General features: G+C 36.7%; 3 protein-coding genes across 6 annotated transcripts; all 3 read right to left on the minus strand.

The window, feature by feature from the left end:
* Positions 1-421: 421 nt before the first annotated feature.
* CNX3 (cofactor of nitrate reductase and xanthine dehydrogenase 3) lies at positions 422-2,338 on the minus strand. Of its 3 annotated transcripts, none has more exons than XM_012988403.2 (3): positions 2,199-2,338; positions 1,530-1,662; positions 422-1,156 (listed from the first exon to the last, which is right to left on the minus strand). In XM_012988403.2, the coding sequence occupies exons 2-3, from the start codon at positions 1,647-1,649 to the stop codon at positions 557-559; spliced, it is 720 nt and encodes a 239-aa protein (XP_012843857.2). In that variant the 5' UTR covers positions 1,650-1,662; positions 2,199-2,338; the 3' UTR covers positions 422-556. The 3 variants fall into 3 exon arrangements, with proteins under 3 accessions (XP_012843857.2, XP_088670938.1, XP_088670939.1); XM_088814812.1 differs by lacking the exon at positions 2,199-2,338 and adding an exon at positions 1,777-1,796; XM_088814813.1 differs by lacking the exon at positions 2,199-2,338 and having other exon boundaries at positions 1,366-1,662.
* Positions 2,163-4,373, minus strand: CYP703A2 (cytochrome P450, family 703, subfamily A, polypeptide 2). Its single transcript, XM_012988402.2, has 2 exons — positions 3,264-4,373; positions 2,163-2,974 (listed from the first exon to the last, which is right to left on the minus strand). The coding sequence occupies exons 1-2, from the start codon at positions 4,215-4,217 to the stop codon at positions 2,336-2,338; spliced, it is 1,593 nt and encodes a 530-aa protein (XP_012843856.2). The 5' UTR covers positions 4,218-4,373; the 3' UTR covers positions 2,163-2,335.
* Positions 4,374-4,659: 286 nt separating this feature from the next.
* LOC105963916 (ARM repeat superfamily protein) lies at positions 4,660-23,566 on the minus strand. Of its 2 annotated transcripts, none has more exons than XM_012988407.2 (31): positions 23,309-23,566; positions 23,002-23,124; positions 21,617-21,774; positions 20,528-20,572; positions 19,052-19,130; positions 18,899-18,972; positions 18,406-18,512; positions 17,463-17,645; positions 16,417-16,620; positions 16,116-16,332; positions 15,947-16,021; positions 15,507-15,847; positions 15,048-15,234; positions 14,692-14,938; positions 14,277-14,613; positions 13,840-14,017; positions 13,593-13,733; positions 13,127-13,391; positions 12,561-13,016; positions 11,865-12,328; positions 11,360-11,496; positions 11,099-11,280; positions 10,637-10,993; positions 9,599-9,724; positions 9,441-9,506; positions 7,559-9,348; positions 7,191-7,470; positions 6,608-6,841; positions 5,454-5,963; positions 5,160-5,322; positions 4,660-5,047 (listed from the first exon to the last, which is right to left on the minus strand). In XM_012988407.2, the coding sequence occupies exons 1-31, from the start codon at positions 23,375-23,377 to the stop codon at positions 4,791-4,793; spliced, it is 8,052 nt and encodes a 2,683-aa protein (XP_012843861.2). In that variant the 5' UTR covers positions 23,378-23,566; the 3' UTR covers positions 4,660-4,790. The 2 variants fall into 2 exon arrangements, with proteins under 2 accessions (XP_012843861.2, XP_012843859.2); XM_012988405.2 differs by having other exon boundaries at positions 15,048-15,243.
* Positions 23,567-23,638: the final 72 nt, after the last annotated feature.

Here is a 23,638-nt window from a genome sequence, read left to right on the forward strand (position 1 = left end):
GCAAGATATTTTTTCAGTTCGTGTTTCGACTATTATTTTATAGAGCAGATGACACAATATCAAGAATGATAATATTGACTAAAGAAAATATCAGTTTAAAGCAAGAGATAAAGTGAGGAAGCTTGCCTGTCAAAGCATACCTGTTTAATTTTGCTCGGTGAAATCACCTTCGATATGTGTTGCACAAAAAGGAAGTTCCAGCAAGAAAGTGAACCTGCATCGATTGCATTTTTTCGTCCAAGTTACGAAAAATCGTCAAAACTACATTTCATGCAAAAGATTGCCAAAAATGGAGTCGGAGGAACAAATACCTGACTCTTGTATTAAGTGATCCAATTTCTTCATTGTTGGTCCACCGCTGCTTTTGATTGAAAAGAAAATCCAGTAGAAATTCCTCCCAACAAGAAAGAGCCAAAGAAAATTCAAATATGAACGGCATTTTCATTTATGGTATTTAATGCCAAAAAAGTAAAACCATGTATCCAAATATCAGTCCACATTCTTCCGAACAGCAGAGAGTTTAAAATTATTACAGCCAAAAACAGAAAGAACCAAATCATTTATTACGGTACCAGTCCCCACTTTTACCTCCCGTTTTATGCTCAAGCCTTACATCTGTAACAAGAATATCCTTCGAAGCAGCCTTGCACATATCATACACCGTAAGACCAGCAATCGTGACAGCTGTCAATGCTTCCATTTCCACCCCAGTTTTCCCTGAGCAAACAGCTTTCCCTACTATCTCGACACTACATTCACGAGGATTCAATGTTAAGTCCACATGGACATTCAACAAATTGATGTTGTGGCATAACGGGATAAGATTGCTTGTCTGCTTCGCACCACAAATTCCAGCAATTTTAGCAACAGCTAGAACATCCCCTTTTTCCATCTGATTGGCCGAGACTAAATCAAATACCTTTCGTCCTAAAAGAACTTTGCAGCTTGCAATAGCAATTCTCTTGGTAATCTCCTTTGAGGAGACATCAACCATTTGGGCTTCGCCTTTACTACCAATATGCGTCAAGACGGGAAAAGATTCTTTTTGCGTTACGTCATTGGTTACAACATGGGATTCTTGAGACATAGTTTGAGTGTCTAAAGAACCACCAAGACCAGAAGATGCAGGGGGTTCACCAAACACAGATTCCATTTCCTACGGTCAAGATTAGCATACAAATAAACTCATGTCAACACACATAGTTGAATTCTACATTTCAAACGGTGGAATAATCAAAGTGAAGGCACTTTCTAACTAGAATTTCTCAGTTTCTACTTTAATCTCTTTAGGCCTCGTTTGGTTCGTAAGATAAAATTGTCAACATATGATTAAATAATCTAATCCTCAACTAAACAAGTGCTTACTTGATAAATATACTTTCCATAGTGATCATGTCCTCCTTCAAAACTTAGTAATTTTGTTTAAAGCCAAATCGCTCGATGAAAATATAATAGCATGAAAAACTCATATCAAACAATAAACAATGAAATAATAATGGAAATAATGCCTCAATCTACAAAATTACCACCTGATTGAGCTCTTGAATAGATTTAAAAAGATCATTGCTGCTACTGAAGAACCTACTTCCTTGAAGAGGCGTAAGTTTCGATGCAACACGACGAAGAAACATAACTTTCTGAGCATGCATTCGTGGTGGAAAACTGGACGAAAAAAAAAAAAAAAAAAAAAATAGATACCAAAAGATCAATTACCAATCCACACAATTTTTTTTCGTTGAGGCAATTTCACAAACACTTGGAGAAACAACATTCTACCAGTAGAAATAGCATTAATCATCAAGCAAAAAAATTACTGCATCTAACTAGGGTAGTAATAATAACAAATCTGATTCACACAACATACTGAACCATTATTTCTGTAATCTTCTAGCCATTGCAGCTTGGATCATAATTCTTCAGTGATTTCGTACATTTTGAGCTGTAACAAATATAAATAGTTCGAGAGAAACCAAGGCAATTTAACATAACTAACTCAAACATCACTTTCTCAGTATGCATTCGCTGTGGAAAACTGAAAAATTAGACAGCAAAAAGGCCGGTTACCACAACAAATATATTTTTTCTCGTTGAGGCAAATTCACAAACACTTGGAGAAACTACATTTACTACCAGCAGCTGTAATCAGTAATCAGTGCGCTAAATGCTAAAATAATTTTGATTCATTCAACAAACTGAACCTTAATTTTCCTGTGATCTTCTAACGCTTTGCAGCTCGGATTTATATATCATCTTCTAAATGCTAAAATAATTTCATTATATTCTAACAAATATATATTTATATATAAGGAAAATAAGAAATTAAAAAATGATTTAGTCAAACATATAAATGGGCCGCTAATCTGGGTTTGGCAATAGCAATTAAAGGCTGGGCTTTAGGCATAGTCATCCCATAAACCTCCATCGTGTCAATATCCTCATGGCCCATACCCTCAGGTGGGCCCCACTCAAACGAGTGGAACAGCCGAGCCAAAGCCATCAGCACCAGCGTCACGCCGAGCGGCGCGCCGGGGCACTTCCTCTTCCCGGCGCTGAACGGCAGTATCTTGAAGTCGGCTCCGTGGCTTATCTCGACTCGGCTCCCGTCTGCTGGCAAGTGCCTCTCCGGCTCGAACTCATCCACGCTGTCCCATATCTTGGTGTTCCGGCCCAATGCGTGCGTGTTGATGAAGACACGTGTCTTGTTGGGGATGTGGTAGCCGTTGATCGTGGTGGGTCGGGTCGACTCGTGTGGGATGAGGAAAGGTCCGGCTGGGTGCATCCGGAATGTTTCGCGCACTATGCACCGCAGGTAATTGAGGTGCACCAGATCCGGTTCCTGGACCATCCGGTTCGGGCCGACTACCGAATCGAGTTCTTGTTGGACTCTTTTTAGGACACGTGGATGTTTGATTACTTCCGCCATGGCCCACTCGTTGGTCACTGCTGACGTGTCTGTGGCCGCAGCTATCATGTCCTATTGTAAACAAGAGGAAATTAGACAAGTCAACATTTAATTTGTATGTATTCATAAAAATATATAATAATTACATTCCAAGAAAACAAAGCCTAATGGCGCCAAAATGATTTGTTTTGTATTAATACACTCGGTGAACTTCATCGTGGATGTATACACACATTTATTTGTATATGTGTTGAAAATAAATTCGAAAATTTACTCGTTATATTTCACTGAGCGTAACATCTAGAAAGACGTGCGAAAATAGAGTTCGATTATTTAAAAAGCAATAAAGCAAAGAAATGACCTGAATAAGTGCTTTGATCTCTACATCATCCATGTGTTCTTTCCCATCTTCACCTGGCAAAGACAATAAAACATCAACAAAATCCATCTCATCATCATCATCACCACCAACTTCTTGATTTTCCCTTCTTTTTTTATGTTGTTCAATAATCTTCGAATGAAAATCATCCACCCGTTTCTCCACTTCCCTCATTCTCTTCTCGCACCCAAACGGGTCGACCCATCTCCAAACGGGCAGATAATCCCCTAAATAAATCAAGCCCAACAGCGAGAACAGTTCATGCGTTATGTGCATGAACTCCATCGCTTCGTGTGGTCCCGCCGATTCGGTCCCAAAGTATTGCTTCCCAAGCAACATCCTAGTCACATTGTTCATTGAGAATGCACCCAACACTTCCCTCAAGTTCACCACCTCCCCTTTCTGAGCCATGGCCCACACATCTTTGACCAAGTGTTGGGCTTCATCCGCCCGATGGCTCACGAAAGACTCAAGCCTCTTCGTCGTCAGCAAATGCTCCATGCAGATTCTTCTCAACCGCTTCCATTTCGGGCCTAGTGGGGCCAACGCCACGTCACCACAACCATAAGCCAGACGCTCGGCCGCCAGGGTTCGTGGCCTGGAAGCGAATACGTCATCTTGCTGTCTGAGAATCTCGCGTATTATATCTGGATCGTTGGTTGTGATTGCGTCAACCCCGCCCAATCGGATGTAGACTAGTGGCCCATATTTTTCACATAGGGTCGTGAAATCCCGATGTGGCAGTGGGCCCAATTGGAGAAGGTTGCCGAAGATGGGCCATTTAGGGGGGCCAGGGGGTAGTGTGAGAGCCCCTCGTTGGAAATTCTTGAAAGAAAAACATGAGACAATGATCTGAAGGATGTGATAACAAGTAAACAAGATGCATAGAAATGATAAAATGTAGTTTAGAATCAACAAATAAGAAGTAGATGTCATTGATAATTACTAGATTTTCTCACAAGTGTGCATTTTATTGGGAGAGATGGCATTGTGATTTATAGTTTGATTGTAGAATGGGTAGATATCCCACCATCTTGGCACCTCAACCTTCAATTATGTCCGGCTATATATCTCGTTGGAAAGACGCAACATTTGCATGATCTTTTTACTCTTTAACAGTAAATTACAGCCATAGTAAGGTCAAATTACGAAACAAACCCTCCCGTTTCACCCCATTATGAATCTTCTTAATCGTTCACCCTTACAGTGTCAAATTTAATCGAATCTTTTAGATTATGGAATCTTTCTTAATTTAAACACGAATTTTATCTTATTTTTTAACTATTATTATTAAGATGAATTTTCTTCATCTAAATCTAAATCTATCAGCTCAAATGCGACCCTCATTTATATAACTCACAACAAAATGTGGATGTACTGATGGTCCAAAGACTAATTTCCACTTAAATGATATAATAATAATAATAATGATATCATTACCGAAGCATTTAAAAAAAAGGCTATTAACAAATATTAAAACAGATCAAAACTGAAAGGACAATTTTGCCCTTAACGCCTCCATTTCCCGACTTTCATGGTCGTGAATTTCCTTTTCTTGTGAGCCCGGTGCTTTTCTGCAATTCTGAGCTTCCTCTTGGCATTACGTGTTGGGTTCACGACAGCCATTATCTTCTCTCCTTGTTTCCTCTTATCCCTCTTCACTTTCAGATTCTTTCTTATTTGGCTGTAAACTTGAACAAAATGCTGCACTCCGATTACGTCTCTTATACTTTCACTCACCCTTTCAGCCAACTGTTTCAGATCATCTGCCCATTTCATCACGACAAAAGGGTCACGAATTTTAAACAAATCGATAAAGAATTAAAAGAAAACAAAATGAGGTACCGTGTTAGAAATATAAATTGGAATGAGAATTACCTGAAATAACTTGTCCGGTATAACCTTCGCAGATTCTATACAAAGGCAACAAAATTGGATATGCATAACTATGGAGATCGTCATTGCCAGTAGGTGAAAACGTTTTATAGCAACCAAGAAGTTTTGGTGAAATTTCTTTCAAACAATTGAAGACAATTTTCATCTGCAAGAAAGGTGTTAGATGACATCAGTTTTAAGAAATCGAAATTTACAAAAAAACATAAAAGAGAAACGGTTTATTAGAAAACTAGAGAAACAATCTTATCAATTTGAAAGAGTTATAATAAAACATACCTGAGTGTCTTCCATTTGAATGGAAATCTTTCCCATTCTCTGAAGCAAGAAAGAAATTAATGGATGGTGATGTTTACTATGCTGACCACTGGCTTCAGAGGTGAAAGACGAAAGTGTCCTCCTTCCTTTGCTTGGATCAAGAACAACAAAAGCTTTAAGAAAACGGTCTTGCTCAACTTGGTCAAGGTTGGACCAGAACTTATGCATGTCTGTGCATTCGTTCCTTTCTAAAAATGAATGGAGACCGCAAATTGAAAACTCGAGGTTTTTCTTCACAATGTCGCCAGCTTTATCGTCAGCCGGCGGTACCTTCAATTGATGACATGAAGAAGCAGCTACAAGGAAAAGTATGCTTGGTTTCATAAGGAAGAATGTTCCTGCTGACACTTCACGCTTGTCTTGGCAAGCTTTGGTTACTGCATTAAAGTAGTTGGACAAAATTCGGTTTGATATGCTGCGCAACCACAAGTGAGGATGCAACAGAAATTCACAAATGGTTTGCCATATATCCTGCAAGAGGTAAGTAAAAAAGAATATGAGAAGCATTCTGAAGAAAAGAAATACATAGGATGACAATAGCTTATGAAGAGCAAAAACCATAGAAGGTTTATCTGTTGCTTGCAAAACCAACAATGCAATAGCCAGAGGAAAACATAATTCCTCGGAGATCTCTCTTAGACATCAAAAAGAAGACCCCAAAAATAAATCCAAGAAAGTATACGAGAGAAAGAGAGAGACGTTGGCAAATTAGTTGAGATATTATATCTTTTAAAGAAGCAAATGAATTCTTTCCTAATGTACTTTACTAAAGAGACTTACAAAACATTTTGACTCTAAGTTCTTTCTCAGAGGCCATGCGAAACTATCGATTTAACGTAAGTCACCAGGTGACAAGGCAGGAAAATCTGGTTTGCTATAAATTTTATGAACAAACATGGTTCAAATTTTCCACAAAAAACAGACTGAATGTGATTTATACTGTAGAGTCACTTTCGCTATCCAAGAGAAACACATAACTTTACCTCATTATGAGAAGTCCATAACAAAGACTATAAGAAGATTTATGAAAATATTGCATTAATAATTCCTTCAATTAAACTGAGAGAATGATTTAGGGGAGAGGAAGTACATATAAAGATAGCATTAAATTGTACCTCAAGATCCGTATCAAAGAACATGTTATGAAAATGAGATAACATTTTCTCCAGCATCACCATTGAGTAATAAGCCTCCTTCCAGAATGGAAGGACTGCTTCATCTGATGGACTTTGTTGATTTGATTCAATGGCACTGACAGCAGACTGGAAAATGCTTCTCATTACTGGGAGCAATCTACATAGGTGTTTTTCGAAACTTTTTCCCATAACTTCCACCAGTAAACCCAACACCTATAAAATAAACAACAAAAGTAGTTATCAGACGCAACCATGTAGTACAGAAGAGAACAAGGTATAGAATGGTACATAACTTCTTGTCCTAGGATTCAACTAAATGATTATAATGTTCTATCAACTTCTCCCTGACAGGAGAAATTATGAATAATTTAATAGATTTCTCATGAACCAGATGAAAAATGATTAAGGTCATCCTATAGGTTCTTTACACTCTGATCCAGTTTCAAATCAGGTTACAACATCATGAACTCCATTCAAAATAGTTATATTCATTCTACATGAAGTATACAGCTTTTGACATTCATTACTGAATATTGGAAAACAAAGGTCTCTTACTACTAACCTGAGCTGCAGCACCCCATAGATTTTGTTTCCCACCGAGGTACCAGGATAGACTATACTCTAGAGTGGAGTGTAGCGAATTCGTGCTCACATGCTCAATAAGACACTTTATTGCAGCAGCAGACATGGAACGAACTTTGCTGTCATCATCATTCACCAAGGACATGACCAAATGCACAAACATTGTTTGTGATTGTGCATCTACAACATTCTGTGGAAATTTTTTTATAATAGCATGGAGCATCTCAAGAACAGCTTCTCTTCCACTGGGATGCTCATACCTGAAATAAATATAATTCATATAATTATAGCTGCATACTTAATTAAAACACAAAAACAAACTAATAACTGAATGTTGAATATTCTCACTTTAAATTCGCAAGCAAGAAATCAAGATGTTGTTGTAATCGCTTCTCAGAAAGATGGTACCCAAGCAAAAACTGAAGTAGGATTTTACTACTCTTCTTACGAACTGGTTCAAGTTGGCTTTGTACCATTAATTCTGCGACAATCTGGACAATATCATATATCTCGGGAACTACTAGCTTTCGCTGTACAATAGCTTTCAGAAGTGAAAGAGCAACGTGCGAGGGATTTTTAGCGAAATCAACAAACAAAGGGAACTGGATCAACATATGCAACTGATCGGCTGAAAGAGTAACTCTAGTACTTCGCAGAAGCATTGTTAACGTCGTGATACATGCCTCTGTCAATTGACTTCTAGCATTTACTGAAGATTGTGCAATCACGAACAATGAGCTTTTTATCTTGTCCGCTTGGGATTGAAGCGATGGCAAAGGCAACCTGACTAGCAGAGTCAAGCATCTAAGTGCAGCAATTACAATGTTTTCATACTTGGAACTCAAGCATTGACCCAATAAATTGACAAAAGGGTCTAGCAGTGATAATAATTGTTCATCCACCCCTTTAAGATTCAGTTTTTTCATGTGGTTCTGAAGGACTCCAAGAGAAAATGCTGTTATCAGATGAGAAAACCGTTGATCAACATTTAATAATCTGTCAGGTTTACCTGTCCTCGAAGCACCACTATTTCCATATTCATTACCTTCATCACAGATACCATCTTTAATAAGGCAGTTGACAAATACAAGGAGTTCAGTCTGATTCACAGATGGATTGTGTTCAATACCAGCAGCTATGTTATTTAACATATTCTCCAATTTCAGCTTCACTTTCTGGGTAAGCTGCTTCTGCAGGTGAACTGTAACATGTGAAAGCAGTTTCAGAGCATGAGACTTGAAAGTAATGCTCTGAGCAATCGTCTTGAGTGTTTCAAAAGACTTTTGCTTTCTAGTTTCTTTCATTTTTGAAGCTAACTTTTCCACCTCTTTCTGCTCAGAAATATCCCCAAGTATATCATTCTCTACAACAGAGAGGAGTTCATCTAAACAGTAATCCACCTTTCCACTTATTTGATTCACGGGAAAGTTTGATAATAAGAAATTGAGAGTGTATCCTAGTATGTGCAATTCAGAACCTCGCTTTAATGTGCTCTTCATCACTTTGACAATAAATTGCAAGTACTCGATCCCTAATTCCTTCAAGCAAACAGCCAATGCAGACCTAGCTTCATTACGTACACTTTCCATTTTATGTTTTAGAAAGTTTGAAATGCGGTGAACAATAGTCGGAAGCTGTGAGTCCAAGATTTCACCAGGAAGCAATTTTAGAATTTTAAGTGCAACTAGGCTGATAATGACATTGACATTTTCAGTATCCGATGCCAACAACTTTTGAATCTTGGGGAATAGATCTTTCTGCAACGACATCTGTATCCTAGGAAGTTCCGCAGAACTAGTACACTTTCTCAATGTTAATGAAGTAGCCATATCAATGGTATACGGATCAGGAGCATCACAAGCAGGTACTTTGGCTTCATGGACCAAAGATGATTCTGAAAAATGGAAATGATCAAGGATAGAACACATAAGGCGCAACAGAATCTTCTGCTTATCTTGTTTTCGTTGCAAATCACGGAAGCATCTCAACAGCAACTTATAATACTTATCCCATTTAAAGCAACCAGAAATTGATCCCAGGGCTTCCAAGCACGCGCTTATGATATTTTCGTCTTTTCCAATTTCCGCACCAAACAACATGCTAAAAAGCATTGGAACAAACACTTCATTGGTGATGGCCTAGAAAATTAACAAGTTAAATGCCACAGATCAGCCATATAACCCAAAGAATAAAACTTCTCAACAGATTTAACAGAAACTGAAAGGAATACCTCTGATAGAGTTCCTGAACAGACGCAGCTTTTAAGGCGTCTCACAGCCTTTGCTCTCCTGTGTTTCTACATGAAGGAAAATGACATAAGATAGGGACCAAGTACATGAACTGGCCCTTTTTCAGTTGACCTTCTGGGAAAACAAAATAGAGCTTTACCTGTAAGTGAACTATGTTGCCGAAGAAATCTTGTTCTGCATCATCACTGCATAGAACCCTGTATGAATCAAGGTTTGCCACGTTGGGGAGCTTCAACACCATTTCTTGAAGTAAATCAAACCACACCTAAAACCAAGCAACAGTCATGTTCAGTGAAAAAGAGTCGGCTTCCAGTTTTTGCCATCGCAGAAATCATTCAGCAACCTGCTCCAACCCTAAGCCCAAATTCCCCACAACCACATATGGAAGCCAAAAGATTTTGAAAAGCAAGAAGAGAGCATTGGGGGGGGAATAAGAAAAAATTGGCTTCAAACACAGTAAATCATTCGTTGCGAAGTCAAACCACATGCGCATCTGAATCCTGGTAACCGCAGTGCTGAAACTGCTTCATGACATTCACATTGCAAGAGCTTCAATGAAAGTAGTTATGGGCCTACTTTCGCGTTATTCTACTCAAAGTTCAAGCTCAGTTTGTCCATTCCACATATGTACTTCTACTTAAGAGGAAGTGAAACTCCTACTGACACATCTCCCTGAGCTAAATATCTAAGTTTCATGCACTTAAATCGCTTGCACACACAAATGATGACACAAATATGAGTTAATACTTCAACTGGTATATTCAGCATCTGATTCAACACAATCAGAGATAAGAAATTCAATTAATTTTCATCTAAATTGATATGACCCCATCTGGCTGGAACTTTGAAATTGTAAGAATTAAAAAATTAAAACCAGTAGAGATCCATCTTTGGATTAATCTATAGATATAATATCTTATGTGGCTATTTCAAACAGATGTTTCTCTCCTTAGATACTCTTCGGAACCTAAATTTACAGCCAAAGCTATGCGCCTCAAATAATAATCAAGAATTGTGCATCCAATCTCAGTTCCCTTCTCATTTCTAACAGATCGTGAATAGAGATAACCATACTCCAGATAAGAAAGTAAATAGACCTAAAAAGGGATCCACGAACAAGTTGAAATAGAACACAACAGTAAAAACTAAAAAACAAATGCGAACACAACTTTAATACCTTTTTTACTGCACCTTCCTTGTCCATTGCACTTCCCATATGCTTCAAGAGAAAATCTTTCACTATGCGATGAATGCTTGCTTCAGACCACATATGGTCAGATTTTGACGCTCCATTAAGGATCTCATCAGAAAAAGCAATGAAAGATTTCAACAATCCGAACGCACAATTTCGTATGGTCGACTCTTCAGATGACATGCCATGAACAGAGTGAGCCAAGATTGGCCACACATGTTCTTCCCGAATGGTGTAAAAGAATTCTACATTAACCTTTTCATAAGCACAGATTATTTTGTCATAGTCGAGACCACCCATCTCCATTTCTGAGGTTGCATTTAGTTCACGAAGAATTTTTGCCTGCATGAAAGAGAAATACAGGAAAGCTAACCAATTGTTTTCTTCAAGAAAAAACACTGAACACATGTAAATCATTTAATAAAGAATTCTCCAGCCCAAGCTTACCAATACAAGCACAGAAGAATCATTTGCTGCGACAGCATCAAGAACATCACATATAGAGTTACGGACAGGCAAACCTGCTGAGATAAGAAGTGGTGTAATTGATTTTATAATGTTTTCACTAATCCCACTCTCCAGCACCGTTACCACTTCTCGGACGATTTGCAATATATCAACACAGGTATCTACAATAAGCCACAAACCCAATTTGTGAGAAATCGAAGAAATAGCTAATCTTGTGATCAATATAGTTAAGAGGCTAACCGAAATTCTGGTGTCTTTTTGTAAGTAGTGGGAGCAATATATCCACAAATTTTTTGGCTGTTGGAGGTTCTTTTACATACTTTGATAGCAAGTTGAAGATAGTAAATTCCCTTTTGCCTGGAAAATTGACTAACTGCCTAAGAGAAAAAAGAAAAAAAAAAAAAAGTATACGTCAATATCCTCAATGCTGGATTGCAAAGTAAGAACTCGATTATTCAGAGACCCTATCTTTTTTTAATGTGATGAAGTTTAGATGCCTCACATCACAATCCTATTGGGTTCAAGAATAGATTTTATACTGCATACGGTAAAAATGTCATACAAAATAATCCGATCATAATAGAAGCTAACTTGAGGTGGAACCTAAAATACGCTCAATTTAATAAGATTGATTCAATCACATTATTTGGATGGCATAGCAGGCAGCGGATAGAAGCAAAAGCATTTTAGAGACAAAAATATAGCTAGACATCTCCTCAACGAAAAGGAAAAGAAGAAGCAATACCTCTTAGTAGCTTTGTAATTAGTGAAAAAACTATGCAAGTTGGTTATGAGCAGATCAAGATGAGAAGGCGAAACTATTCTGACACCAATGTCTTCGCTACCCAGTTCGCTGTCGAGCTTCAACAAATTCTTAGTGAACTTCAGAACACAGGACACAATCCATTCAGAAGCTGACGGGATGTTAAGCATGGAAAAAATATCAGGCACGAGATTACTCTCCCTGAATAATAGTGGCACGAGTTTGTAGTTTTTACTCATTGCTAAAAAGCAATAAAACAGCGAGCTTGGCTTCTTGCTACTGGCACCTTCTTGCTTAAATTTAGCAATTAAGGGTTTAATTGATACGAAAAAAAGGTCCCAAAATGCACCATCAAACTCATGGCTCGCATATTTACCAAGAACAAGATGTATGATCTTAAGGCATAAGGATCTCAAGTCCCTGAATTGCTTCACAGCCATTCTCTCCTGTAAATAAATAAAGTATATTGATTAGAATGTTTTAAGTTCATTTTTTGAATAAATGGTTAGTTTGCTAGGCCTGTATAACTTAGTGTAAGATCGGAAAGAGACAAGGAAACTTTAGTGGTTGTGGATTATACAAATTTGCCCCATCTCTACCCTTGAAATTCAAAAACTTATTGACCAAACAATTTGAATTCATAAACAGAAAATATGCAACATCGTTATCTGAACGTACCATGGTTTGATCCTCCACTTCGTCATGGTCATCTGCATTCAAATCCAAGCCAGAACAGTTATCTGTGGAAGACAATCCACTATTTCTAGTGCCAATAGATGATGTGCAGCTTGCTAAGATCCGGACAACGCAGTTCATCAGAAGATTAAGGAAACAATTAAGGTGAGATTCGTCAAAAACTGCTAAAATATCTTCAATAACATGCAGAAAGCCATATTTCTTCTTCCAGGTTAGCGCTTTTACGGAATCTGGGGTAAAATGGCTCAAGAAATAAGATATATCAGCTTCATTGTTGGGACCCTGAGTTAAATTCAAAAAACTTTTTCTGGGTTCATCATCTCTTTGGGAATTAGTAAGTAGGGGCTTAACTAACAGCCAGAAGAAAAGAGGAAGCTCATCAAGATCAAGCTGAGATAAGAATCCAAGAACTGCCCTTCGATGATGTACACCTGCACCCTGAAAATGTAAAGGCGCCATAATGAGTTTTATATCAGATGATAAAAATGAAAAATAAACACAAGTTCAAGAGCATCACTAAAAAGATCCAACTATCGAACAAATAGTACCTTCTGGCAAGCAAGCATTTTCAAATTTCGAACTTTTGGAATTAGCACACCTATAACAATCGGTACAAGGTAAGCTCTGTGCCGCACGTCGATGGCATCCATATAGTTTCTCGATAAGCTCCACTTTGAAAGTTCCTCCCTTAGATATTTTGCATCTATTAATTTTTTCAGATTCTCACTATATGGAAGTAAGAAGTCATCTCTCCAATTTAAAAGGCAGTCAAGAACTTTCATCTGTACATCAGCATCATTCTGTTCAAGAAGTCTGCAACATCAACTCCCCCCAACCCAATCAAACCAACAGGAACAGGTAAATTAGAAAAATAGAAACGATGGAAAGAAAACGAAAATAGAAGCTACAAGCAATGAACAAACTTGAAAAGTTTGATTTCACATTCTCGGACAGAACGAAGAAATAAAACTGGGTAATTTTGATAAATTTAATACTGAAGCATTGGTAACAAACCTATATAGAAGAACCTCCTTTAAGAATAGACCCCGATGAAAGGCCTCCGGATTTCGCAGCAATCTGAACAAGCTTAACCACTCTTTAAGTACCCCCTTCCAGTCTTTTCCTTTATGATCCAAGGTATGAGATGCAACATTGCTAAATTGAAACATAGATATGCATGGTCAAACTAAAGACCATAATATAAATTGATAACTCATACAAGAATTAGTATTGTTAAAGACAACATTTGATATGAAATCACCTTGTTTCATCAGGGCTGTAGCCCAAAAATTGCAGAAAAAGAGGAACTATTTGCTGAGAGTGAGATTCTGCTATAGATGGAACTTTCTGCAATGATTGAATCAAGAGGGACAAAACTGTTGCATGTGGAGTGCTATCAAATAGAGGAGAGATCTCAGAGTTGAAGCATCCAACCAAACCTACAAAATTAACACAGAGCTCTAAATTAGATACAGGTCTGTGATGACATGAGCACAATGCTGTTGCATATGAACCAATATGCATGCAGAGGTAACTTTTTCGAGACAGTTTTACCAATATCTATGTTTGTACATAGAAATAGGACAAACATGAAATAGACACTTGGGCAAAAATTAAGTGGCACAAAAGTTTGTTCCTCGAAGAAGTGGAAGGGGGAAGAGCCACAAACAAATGAAATTATTTATCAGAAAAACATACCAGTATCCTTGTTAGAATCACTATCGCCTCCACCATGCTGATGATGAGATGCTAGAAAAATAGATTGACAATTTTCAAGAAACTTAACATATCTGCTCCATACCAACCGGAAATATTGGCCAATCAGGATAGTTAGGCACTCTAAGGCTGGATTCCACAAATAGCTAAACCGGTTATGGAATAGGCCAATAATCCCGTTCAGAACAACAGGTATATACTGATCAGCAATTCTCCGAGCACTCAGATTCATCTGTATTTTAGATATAAGTAGAATTACTTTACGGCTCGTCGCAATCGAAAGGGAGGTCTCCTCAATTGATTTGAGAAGGTTGAGAACCTAGGATTCAGAAAGAACAAAATGAGCCTTAACAAAGACATGAAATTGCACTGAAAATGCAAATTATATCAAGCTTACATCATTAGAAAATTCGTCAACATTCTCATCATCATCTATTCTTGCATAATTTTCAACCGGAATTTCTTCCTTGGATTGTTTATAATGTATGGGTTCATAATAGCACAATATGCGCAAGCTATAAAGGCGGATCTCTTTGTTCGTGTGGCTTAGATTTTCAGCAAATATGTCCAGAGCCTCCAACACATTTCCAGCTATATGTTCTGGAAGATAAAATTTGCCTTTTCTATCTGGTTGGACGAAAGACCTGCAACATATGTGCAATGGAACCAGTTATGCACTTACATCAAAGCAGAAAATAATCAAAGGTTTCACAACAGAAAAAATATATTTTTTTCACATAATAAGTATCTTACGAAGAAATAGAATCCAAAATATTGGCTACGGCAGATAATATTTGAGGAGACAACTTATATCTTCTCGCAAGAACCAAGAATTTCGTCAAGGCAGACTCTTCACGAACATAATTTCCTTGAAAAACTATCTTGTGATAAGAACGCAAAGCTGCACCAATCAAGCTATGCCAAGTGTTTTGCTGGTAGCCTGCAAACACTTGAAAATTATTTAAATATGTAAAACATTCATAAAGGTCCTCCTATAAGAGCAAATACAGCCTGATTAAAGAACCAAACATCTGACAATCTATCCACAAAATAGCTGATTAGATATAGAGTACTTGACCATAAAAACATAATAACATAAAAGCTTTACGATTAGACACGAGTGAAATCTTCACCAAAATGGTACAGAACTAATATTTCCCACAGAAAAAGAACAAAAACATAATATCAACTGAGGTACAGAAGATGTCTTACTTGATTCCATTATCAAAAGCTCATCAATTGCATCTATCAAGTCCATCAACAAGGATGGATTTGCTTGGGCATCAAAACGAGAATAACACTGAGTAACGCCCCATAGGATTGCCAAGCTATTTTTTGGAAATGAAATAGGAAACGAATTTCCTTTTATAGCTTCGTTGATCTTCGCATTCCAATACTTAAGAGTCTCTTCCCAGACAACATGGATCTTTTTTGTCTTTTCCATGGATTTCACATCCAATAAGTTAGAATCCATCCCTTCCAATTTCTCAGAGAAATTTATCATTATATATAAAACTTCTTCATGTGAATTTTCTACCAAATTATTCAATGCACTGCAATCAAATAAGAAATTTTAGGTAAACTAAAAATCGAGCAAAAAATCGAGGTATTCAGATATGGATAAGCAACAATAACTAGATTTTCAAAATTACCACATAATATGCATTCCAAAGATATTGAAGACACTAGGGTCCTTCATCAGAAGATCTTCAATGAATTTCAGTAAACTGTAACCAAAACAGAACGTGAGACCCTCAAAGAACAGAAGGAAGACCCATCAGTGAGTACTGTAGCACAGTCAATTTAAACTGGAAGCAATACCTATGACTCCTTAAATCAAATACTGACTCCCATTGTGAAGAAACCCGCAGCAGAGCAGGCATGTTCTTCGAAGAGGAGAGACCATCAATGATGCAAACAATTAGTTGCAGGACACTATCAATAACCTCACTGTGTGGGTCCACATCCTTCTTGGCAAGAAACGGATTAACAAAATTCTGCACAAGCAGGTCAACTACTTCGACCAAGGGTTCATAATCTGAGAAGCAAAACATAGCTTTGCAAATCAGATTAAGCAAGTGCAAATGGGAATTAATAAGTGAAAACATCGTCTGATACATACCAGAATCTTTCCCCAGATGACCATTTTGCACGACAGATATAAGTAGGGTCAAAAGGTGATTCAGGTATCTGGAGCTTGAAATTGTCACTGAATCTGTTATTTTGCCACACAAACATCTCCATATAAATGTTAGTTCCTCGTGATCTAGCTCTGCGTAAAGTCTCTTGAAGGCCAGAATAAGAACTTCAAGAACAGCTCTTGAGCCTGGACATGTGCAAACATAGTTAGGAATAACGATGGGATGAGAGACGAAAGGGGGGGGGGGGGGGCACAATGGCGATAACAATAACGAAGTAGGACCGGATAACACCAAGTCTTGGGCAACCAAACTATATACCATAAATTTAGCAGTTATATTGTGCATCTACAGCATTCAACAGTTATTCAGTTTCAGACACCACTTGTTTCTTTAGTTGACCTCTTGTTTCATTCCTCATATACTAAATAGGGGAAACAAAACAATCTCTGCTTCGAAGAATATATGTAGGACTATTGTGATATCAAAAATAATTTTCATCTATGAGACACAAAAACCTTTTTAACTGATTATAGGATTAAACTCACTTGAGAGTTATGATTCCCCTTAACACATTCCATTCCATTTAGATTTGATCCATTTAGAAGTGTTCAACCAACAAGGTGCATAAATGTCAAATAAAAAAATGTAAAATACTAAGAGGTGCGACTGTACATGGAGAAAATAAATGTTTATTTCTAAAATTCAGACCACAAGATAGACATCTTTAATGCATACCAAATGTATAATAACATATCCAGGAACTTTTACTAAATAAAAGCAAGTTACTTCTTCCCGAAATTGCTATTTATCAAAAATACTTACGAAAAACCAATGTTTGTGCCCATTATCAGAGTATGGATAGAGTTATTCCTAAGTAAAACTAACTGACTTTCCAGGGAACTAGGACGGCATTTTGAATCAAATAGTGGGTCAACATACAGACCGACACACATAAACGCACATACCCAAAAGAGAGAAGGCCAGTACTAAACAAAAAAGTTTGGAGTATGCCAAGAGAAGTACAAACCTTCAACACTTTGATCACCAATTTGAAAGGTAGAATCATCCACCAGCATGGGCATTAACATTGCAGTCTTGGAGTGCAGTTTTGATGAGGAAATTCTTATAGCATGAGATATCAATGCACCAGCACCAGATTTTCTCATTTCCGATGGTTCTTCTACAACTTCAGTCATAAGTTTCGTAATACCTGTACAATCCAAAGTAAAAAAAAATTGTACTCTCGTGGAAGAATTCGAACATAGCATAGCTATAAAAGATAGCAAAAATATAAACATCTGTTCAACCTCCCAGTCCAAGACAATGAACGTGAAGACAGAGCATGCTAACATGAGAATGTCTCAGTTTGTAAGGTGGTTGGTGGACAATGTATTACACATGTCAACATAGGAATCGCATTTCGAACATGTCCAGACCAGGGAAAAGAAAAAAATGATGAAAACCCTCACATGTGGATAACTTTTCAGCCAATGAAGCAATTAATTATATGATAGCTTCTCATACATGTGATACATGCACCGGCAACTATTTAATGCATGTAAAGAGGAACAATTTCCCTATATCGGGCTTGCATATTCAGAAAGTAATATCTGGAAACATAAAAATATGGCCAATCCATAACGTAAGGACCTGGAGGAACATATGCACGGGGATTAGACAGCATTAGTTTTAAAATTTACCAGTCTGTTCTGTAAGGATGATGGTTCATCCAGTATTACAGGATTTCTATTGTATATGCGTGTGACCTTTTTACGTGGAAACAAACTGAAATATATCTTATCCATCATACGACATCATATATCTTATACTCTTCACCTCTTTTTAAGATCCATCTAAAATTGGTTTATTTATTTACTATATTTTCAACTAGATAAACAAATAAGAATGCGAAGCATATAAAATGAATGGGAAAAAAAAGGAGAAAAAAAAAACAATACAAAAATCATTACCTTTCTTCAGCTGCTGAACTGGTGCTTTCCTTAACAAAAATGAAACTGACTCGGCCATCAATTCCCGAATATAATCTTTTGGATAGTACCTTAATTTCCTAGTAATTCTGCAAGGGAGGAAAACAAGACTGTGATGAACAGGAGAAAACTTTTTCACATTAGGAACCCCAAACACATGCACATCCATTGCTCGAATATCCTATTAGTTAAATTGTGAAGATGAACGACAGAGAAAGGCAGGACAAAGAAACCCAACTGTTATGGTAATTAATTAGATTTTACATGCTTAAGAAGTAGACATAGCAATCAGATGATCATATAATTGGTAGCTCTTGTGTATAAAGCGTTTTATAAGCTTTATTTCATATTAATTGGTCGACATTACTTTTATATGCAAGAATCATGAACGGAAACCTGAATGAATCATCAACAGAAATTTACCAATTAGATGTACAAAAATTCATGCAACACCTTAAATACAAAAATAGACTACCTTAGAACATGACCAACATCTCTTACAAGATACTTCTGCAGGTACATCATGATATACGACCATGATGTTAATATCTGCAACCAATCGTGAAAAAGTCAAAATCATGCAATCGCATAGTTAATCAATAGAAATAAAAATTATACGGTCCAAGACCTGCTCAATTATCTCTGGATCCCTATCAGCACCACTTTCAAGAAGAGATTCCAAAGAATCGGCGATTCTTTGAAGAAAACTGCAACAAAACATGATTAAAAACAAATTATATCATGAAACACACAATTCGTGACTAAGCTATGATTAAATGCAAGACATTTTAGCCTTCTTTTCCAGCAGCGTAGAAATCCCAAAAAAACTAGTACCATAACCTATCATAAAAGCTTGTCACGTCTAGTGAATACAGGTTAATATGAATATTTATCTTATTCCCAATAGATATCCACAGATTCCTACTTTGATTATTTTTTTTAATTCAAGTCGGAGTCCTTTTCTATCTCCTATTACAGTAATTAAGTTAGACTTCTGAGTTGTCTTGGTTGGCCTCAGCTTTACATTTCATTGTTAAAATCTATTGTAATCCCTCGATTCAGTTCACCACACATTACTGAAGCTCCTTAAGGATTGTACATTGCACCCAAGAGAGATACTTAAGATCATAAGCATATGCAAGTGTAGGCAAATAAAAGCAACTCAAATAGATTGAAAAATTCCTTGTTAACTAGACCTTTAAGATCAACCTAAGAAATAAATACAATAATTACTTATAAACAACAAGCAGATAAAAAGACTTCATAAAAGGTGTCCCTTTTCCTTCTCCTTCTCCTTTCATTGTAGTAATGCAGTCTTCTGGTTCTATGAAATTTTATTATTGGAAAGGTGCTTTTTCCTTTCAAAGTTATGCATATAATAATTTTCATGTATAATGGATCCATAAAGTAAGAGAGGGATATCATGCAGCTGGTGTTAATCTAGCCTCGGGGGAAGAGTAGAGGAAGGAATGGATCGGAATCAACATTTTCAGAAAATTTCCGTTTGCTTTTGGAAGTTCAAAACCAATTTCAGTACCATTTCCAAAATCTCCGGAATCTAGAAATCAATCCCAAGTACAAAAGCTTCGAAAATTTCAGAGTCGTATAACTTCTAAAATTTGAAAAGTTCAGGATTTTTTTGGAAAACTCCCATTAATATTAAAAAAGACTGGCTTTTATATAAATCAACTGTTTACACATGTAATTTTTTGGTTGAGAAAATATTGGAATTCTGAATTAGTTTCTTAAGCTAAAATTGGATCAGAAATCAAAATTTCCAAAAACTTAAATTTATTTCCAAAATCCAATCCAAAATATACACACAAAACAAAAAAAACATCGGCACAAAAAATATTTGATGATTTCAGATAGGTATCAGCAAAAATAGAAATACCGACTACTTCAGCCTTTCACCCCTAACCTAGCCTGAGGTAAAACTACTCAGTGTTCTCCTTTTGCCTTCACAACATTTTCCAAGACATGTTAATCAGTGAGCAAGATCATCATAGATTGCTAATAACTCGTGAATATGTGCCAAAAGAAGATTAAGATTAATGAGAATTATAACAAAAAATGTTGTGCAAAAAAAAAAAAAAGAACTTACGGTACGAAATCCCCCAGAAGATCTCTAGATAAAGCAGCGATCAACCTAGAGCAAAAATATCAAATGCAATTCATAAATAAAAAAGATTTTCAGATATAACTAAAAAAGGATTATAACCAGCAGATCTGATGTTGCAAAACGATAATCAACTTGTGTCACAAGAGCTAGCCAATAACTTTAGGATACATTAAGCAATGACGAATTTACAGATAAACCAGTAACAAACTATGAACATACATCCACCGTCGTATATCTCAAACAACAGTATATCTCAGACCTTAATGCTTCCAGAAATTGCAAAAAAAATAATCTCTAACATCAAGAAAGTTTACCCAATCATAATCAAAAGGTTTCAGGTGATCCATAAACCTTGAAATAATTTTACTTATGATAGAAGGGAAGGGGAATCAACATGTAGTGCCTACACTTTCAACGTTAAAGAGAAAGAACTGCTACACGTAAGTCATAACACACTCTGGATGCAATAATCTCCCACTCACTTTCAGATGCACTAAATACGTCCTATACATTGATCCCAAGAAAAAGACCACTACTCCACAAGGTAAATAATGCAAAATGATCCTTCTCTTAGTTGTATAAAGCAATTTGAAGGTTCAGTCATGACTATCTAAATAAATAGCATATAAGTTATAAAATCAACTTGTACAGCAACCAACAGTCTACAAGGTAAGTACTGAAAAATGATCCTTCTGTTAGTTGTTTAAAGCATTTTGAAATTCAGTCATGACCATCGAAATAAAAATTCATATAAGTCATAAAATCAACATGTACAGCAACCAATGTACACCTCACTGATCTATTCAAATTTATAACCTATAACTTTGCACTGTGGTGGGGTAGTGTATATATGGACAAGGCTTCAACCTTACATTCAGACCTGTGAATGAAGCTGTCCAAACCACAGGACAACTATTAACAGTCAAAGGATGTACATGCATGCGATCACAATTCACATGTACCGATGCTCAGAAGGTGATATCAATAAAGGAAGGAACCTCATTTGGCATCCTCATTACATATGAGACAAGCAAATATCGCTTATCTATCAATACAAAGTTGAAGAAATACCTCAGTATAGGTTCATGGGATAATCTCCCTTCCATTTTCAATCTAGACACAAGGCTTGATATAATCAGATCCTTCTGCAAGATTATTTGCGGTAATGTTTGCACCAGAGGAAAAGTTTCCTCATACAACGATATAAAGTCTTCCGCTGTGTTTAGCTCCTGCATGGCATGACAAAAGTTTCTAATAAAAAAGATGTCGAGTATCGGGAAAGTGAAACTAAATGTTTATCATCCCATCACCACCAAGACAGTACATTTGGAGACAGGCCGTGTAATTTGACTCATCAACAAAAAGTAACTGAGCAGTAAACAGACGTTAATGCGATATATTCATCAGAAAGAATCATTTCAGAGAGTCCCTATTAACTATTATGCTGGTTTCGAAAATGAATGACCAAGTATAAAGAACATTGTTCTCATCAATGATGTGTTCGAGAAAATAGTTATAGTCATGTAAACAGTACAGATAGATCTTGGCCTTGATGCAGCATGCTATTTTGCATAAACTTTAAACGAGATTTACAACTTTAAACAAATTTTTACTCATTCCTGCAAGCAAAATATATACTGCATGTGCATAAAGAAACCAGGGGAGATGATTGAACAATCATGTAATATCATTCATGTGCAAAATTTATTTGCATCACATGATATGTATAGAAGTATGCCACATGTTAACACGTTAAATTGTCTAAACAAAGTCCTATCGATGAAATAAGAATTATCATTTTCAGTTATAACACAGAAATTGAGCACAGCTGATGGCAATAAATGGTGTTCTCTATTAACTGAGGATAGCTGGAGTGATGCATCATGCTCAATAATATGTACATGTTCCTGCTACCTCAACCTCGAAAACTTGGATGAAGTAGAATTCTTGATAAGGCTATCCGATTAAAAATATAGTCCCTAAAGTGCATCCAGATGCAGTTTTCACCCAATGTCTCGTCAAATATGATAAATCAAAGAATATATAACTAAGTTATATTAAATATTGCTAGTAGAGAACCTATAATTACCAGGAATTCTAGTTAAATATTTCGATAATTTCCAATTATAATGACGTCGCATGTGCACATGAATCAAAAAAAAAAAAAGACAAGAAGGGGCGTGAGCAGCAAATTTCAGAATGTAACAGACTAGTAAGACAGCATAATTTAATGGATGGTCTACAAGAATTTTAAAATCGTCTATCGAACCAAGTAGTTATGTTACTTTTACATCACTAATTGAACAGATTTTAACCCCCATCGAATTTCTTCACAATCAACTTGTGTGGTCAAATTCTTTGTATACATCACTTGTTACAATGTTATCATATTTGCAATGCAAACTTGTTGATAGATGAAATATGGGAAAAAGGAAAAGAAGTAAAAGCTAACATACCCTATATTCTGCAAGACTGTCACGGAAAAACGAAGAACCTTCCGACGGTTCGGCTTTCAACGGGTCGAGACTCCGGTATACATCCACGTAGATTTCCTCTATTTTTTGTGAAATAGACTTGAACTGCCTCAACGGAAACAGATTAAATTCATTAATTTATCGCACACAAGTAAGCAACACACACACAAAATAAGCACAATTGACAACTTCCACAAGCACCAACACCATAATTATTTATTTATTTTCGCACAACGCTTGAAGATATAACAAATACATAAACTGAAGTTATTGTTTTCCGGTAACTTACAGCAAAACGGCGGCGGCCACCAGCTGTGTTGAGAGACTTTACTGCCATAGCATCTGAATGAGTCGCCATGTTTGAGAGCTCGGTTGATTAGAAAGCTAATGGAGTATCTTCTAGGGTTTAAGGAAGGAGAGGCTTGGGTTGAATCAAAGAGTTGTGCGTGATTTTTTTCCCTCGGTGTAAGGAAAAGGGTGGCGGAAGGGGTTTAGGGCGGTTGAGTTGAGACGCGAGATAGAGCGTTAAAGGAGAGTTTCGAGTTTCGACTCCGGCCCTAAAGTAATCCAACTCTATAAATAGGTAATTTGCATCTTTTTCCTTGAATTGTGTTTATTT

This window comes from Erythranthe guttata, chromosome 2, assembly GCF_056151865.1.
Source record: "Erythranthe guttata isolate IM_541 chromosome 2, IM_541, whole genome shotgun sequence".
NCBI classification, from domain to species: domain Eukaryota; kingdom Viridiplantae; phylum Streptophyta; class Magnoliopsida; order Lamiales; family Phrymaceae; genus Erythranthe; species Erythranthe guttata.

What these genes read in the sequence shown, in the direction of transcription:
- CYP703A2 (XM_012988402.2), bottom strand. Translation starts at nt 4,217, where the DNA reads ATGACATCTACTTCTTATTTGTTGATTCTAAACTACATTTTATCATTT. An exon ending in AGATCAAAGCACTTATTCAG is followed by an intron (nt 2,975 to 3,263) that starts GTCATTTCTTTG and finishes TGTTTACAATAG; the next exon opens with GACATGATAGCTGCGGCCAC.
- CNX3 (XM_012988403.2), bottom strand. Translation starts at nt 1,649, where the DNA reads ATGCATGCTCAGAAAGTTATGTTTCTTCGTCGTGTTGCATCGAAACTT. An exon ending in CTATTCAAGAGCTCAATCAG is followed by an intron (nt 1,157 to 1,529) that starts GTGGTAATTTTG and finishes TCTTGACCGTAG; the next exon opens with GAAATGGAATCTGTGTTTGG.
- LOC105963916 (XM_012988405.2), bottom strand. Translation starts at nt 23,377, where the DNA reads ATGGCGACTCATTCAGATGCTATGGCAGTAAAGTCTCTCAACACAGCT. An exon ending in ACAGTCTTGCAGAATATAGG is followed by an intron (nt 21,775 to 23,001) that starts GTATGTTAGCTT and finishes CATGCCATGCAG; the next exon opens with GAGCTAAACACAGCGGAAGA. An exon ending in TACAGCCCTGATGAAACAAG is followed by an intron (nt 13,734 to 13,839) that starts GTGATTTCATAT and finishes GTTTCAATTTAG; the next exon opens with CAATGTTGCATCTCATACCT.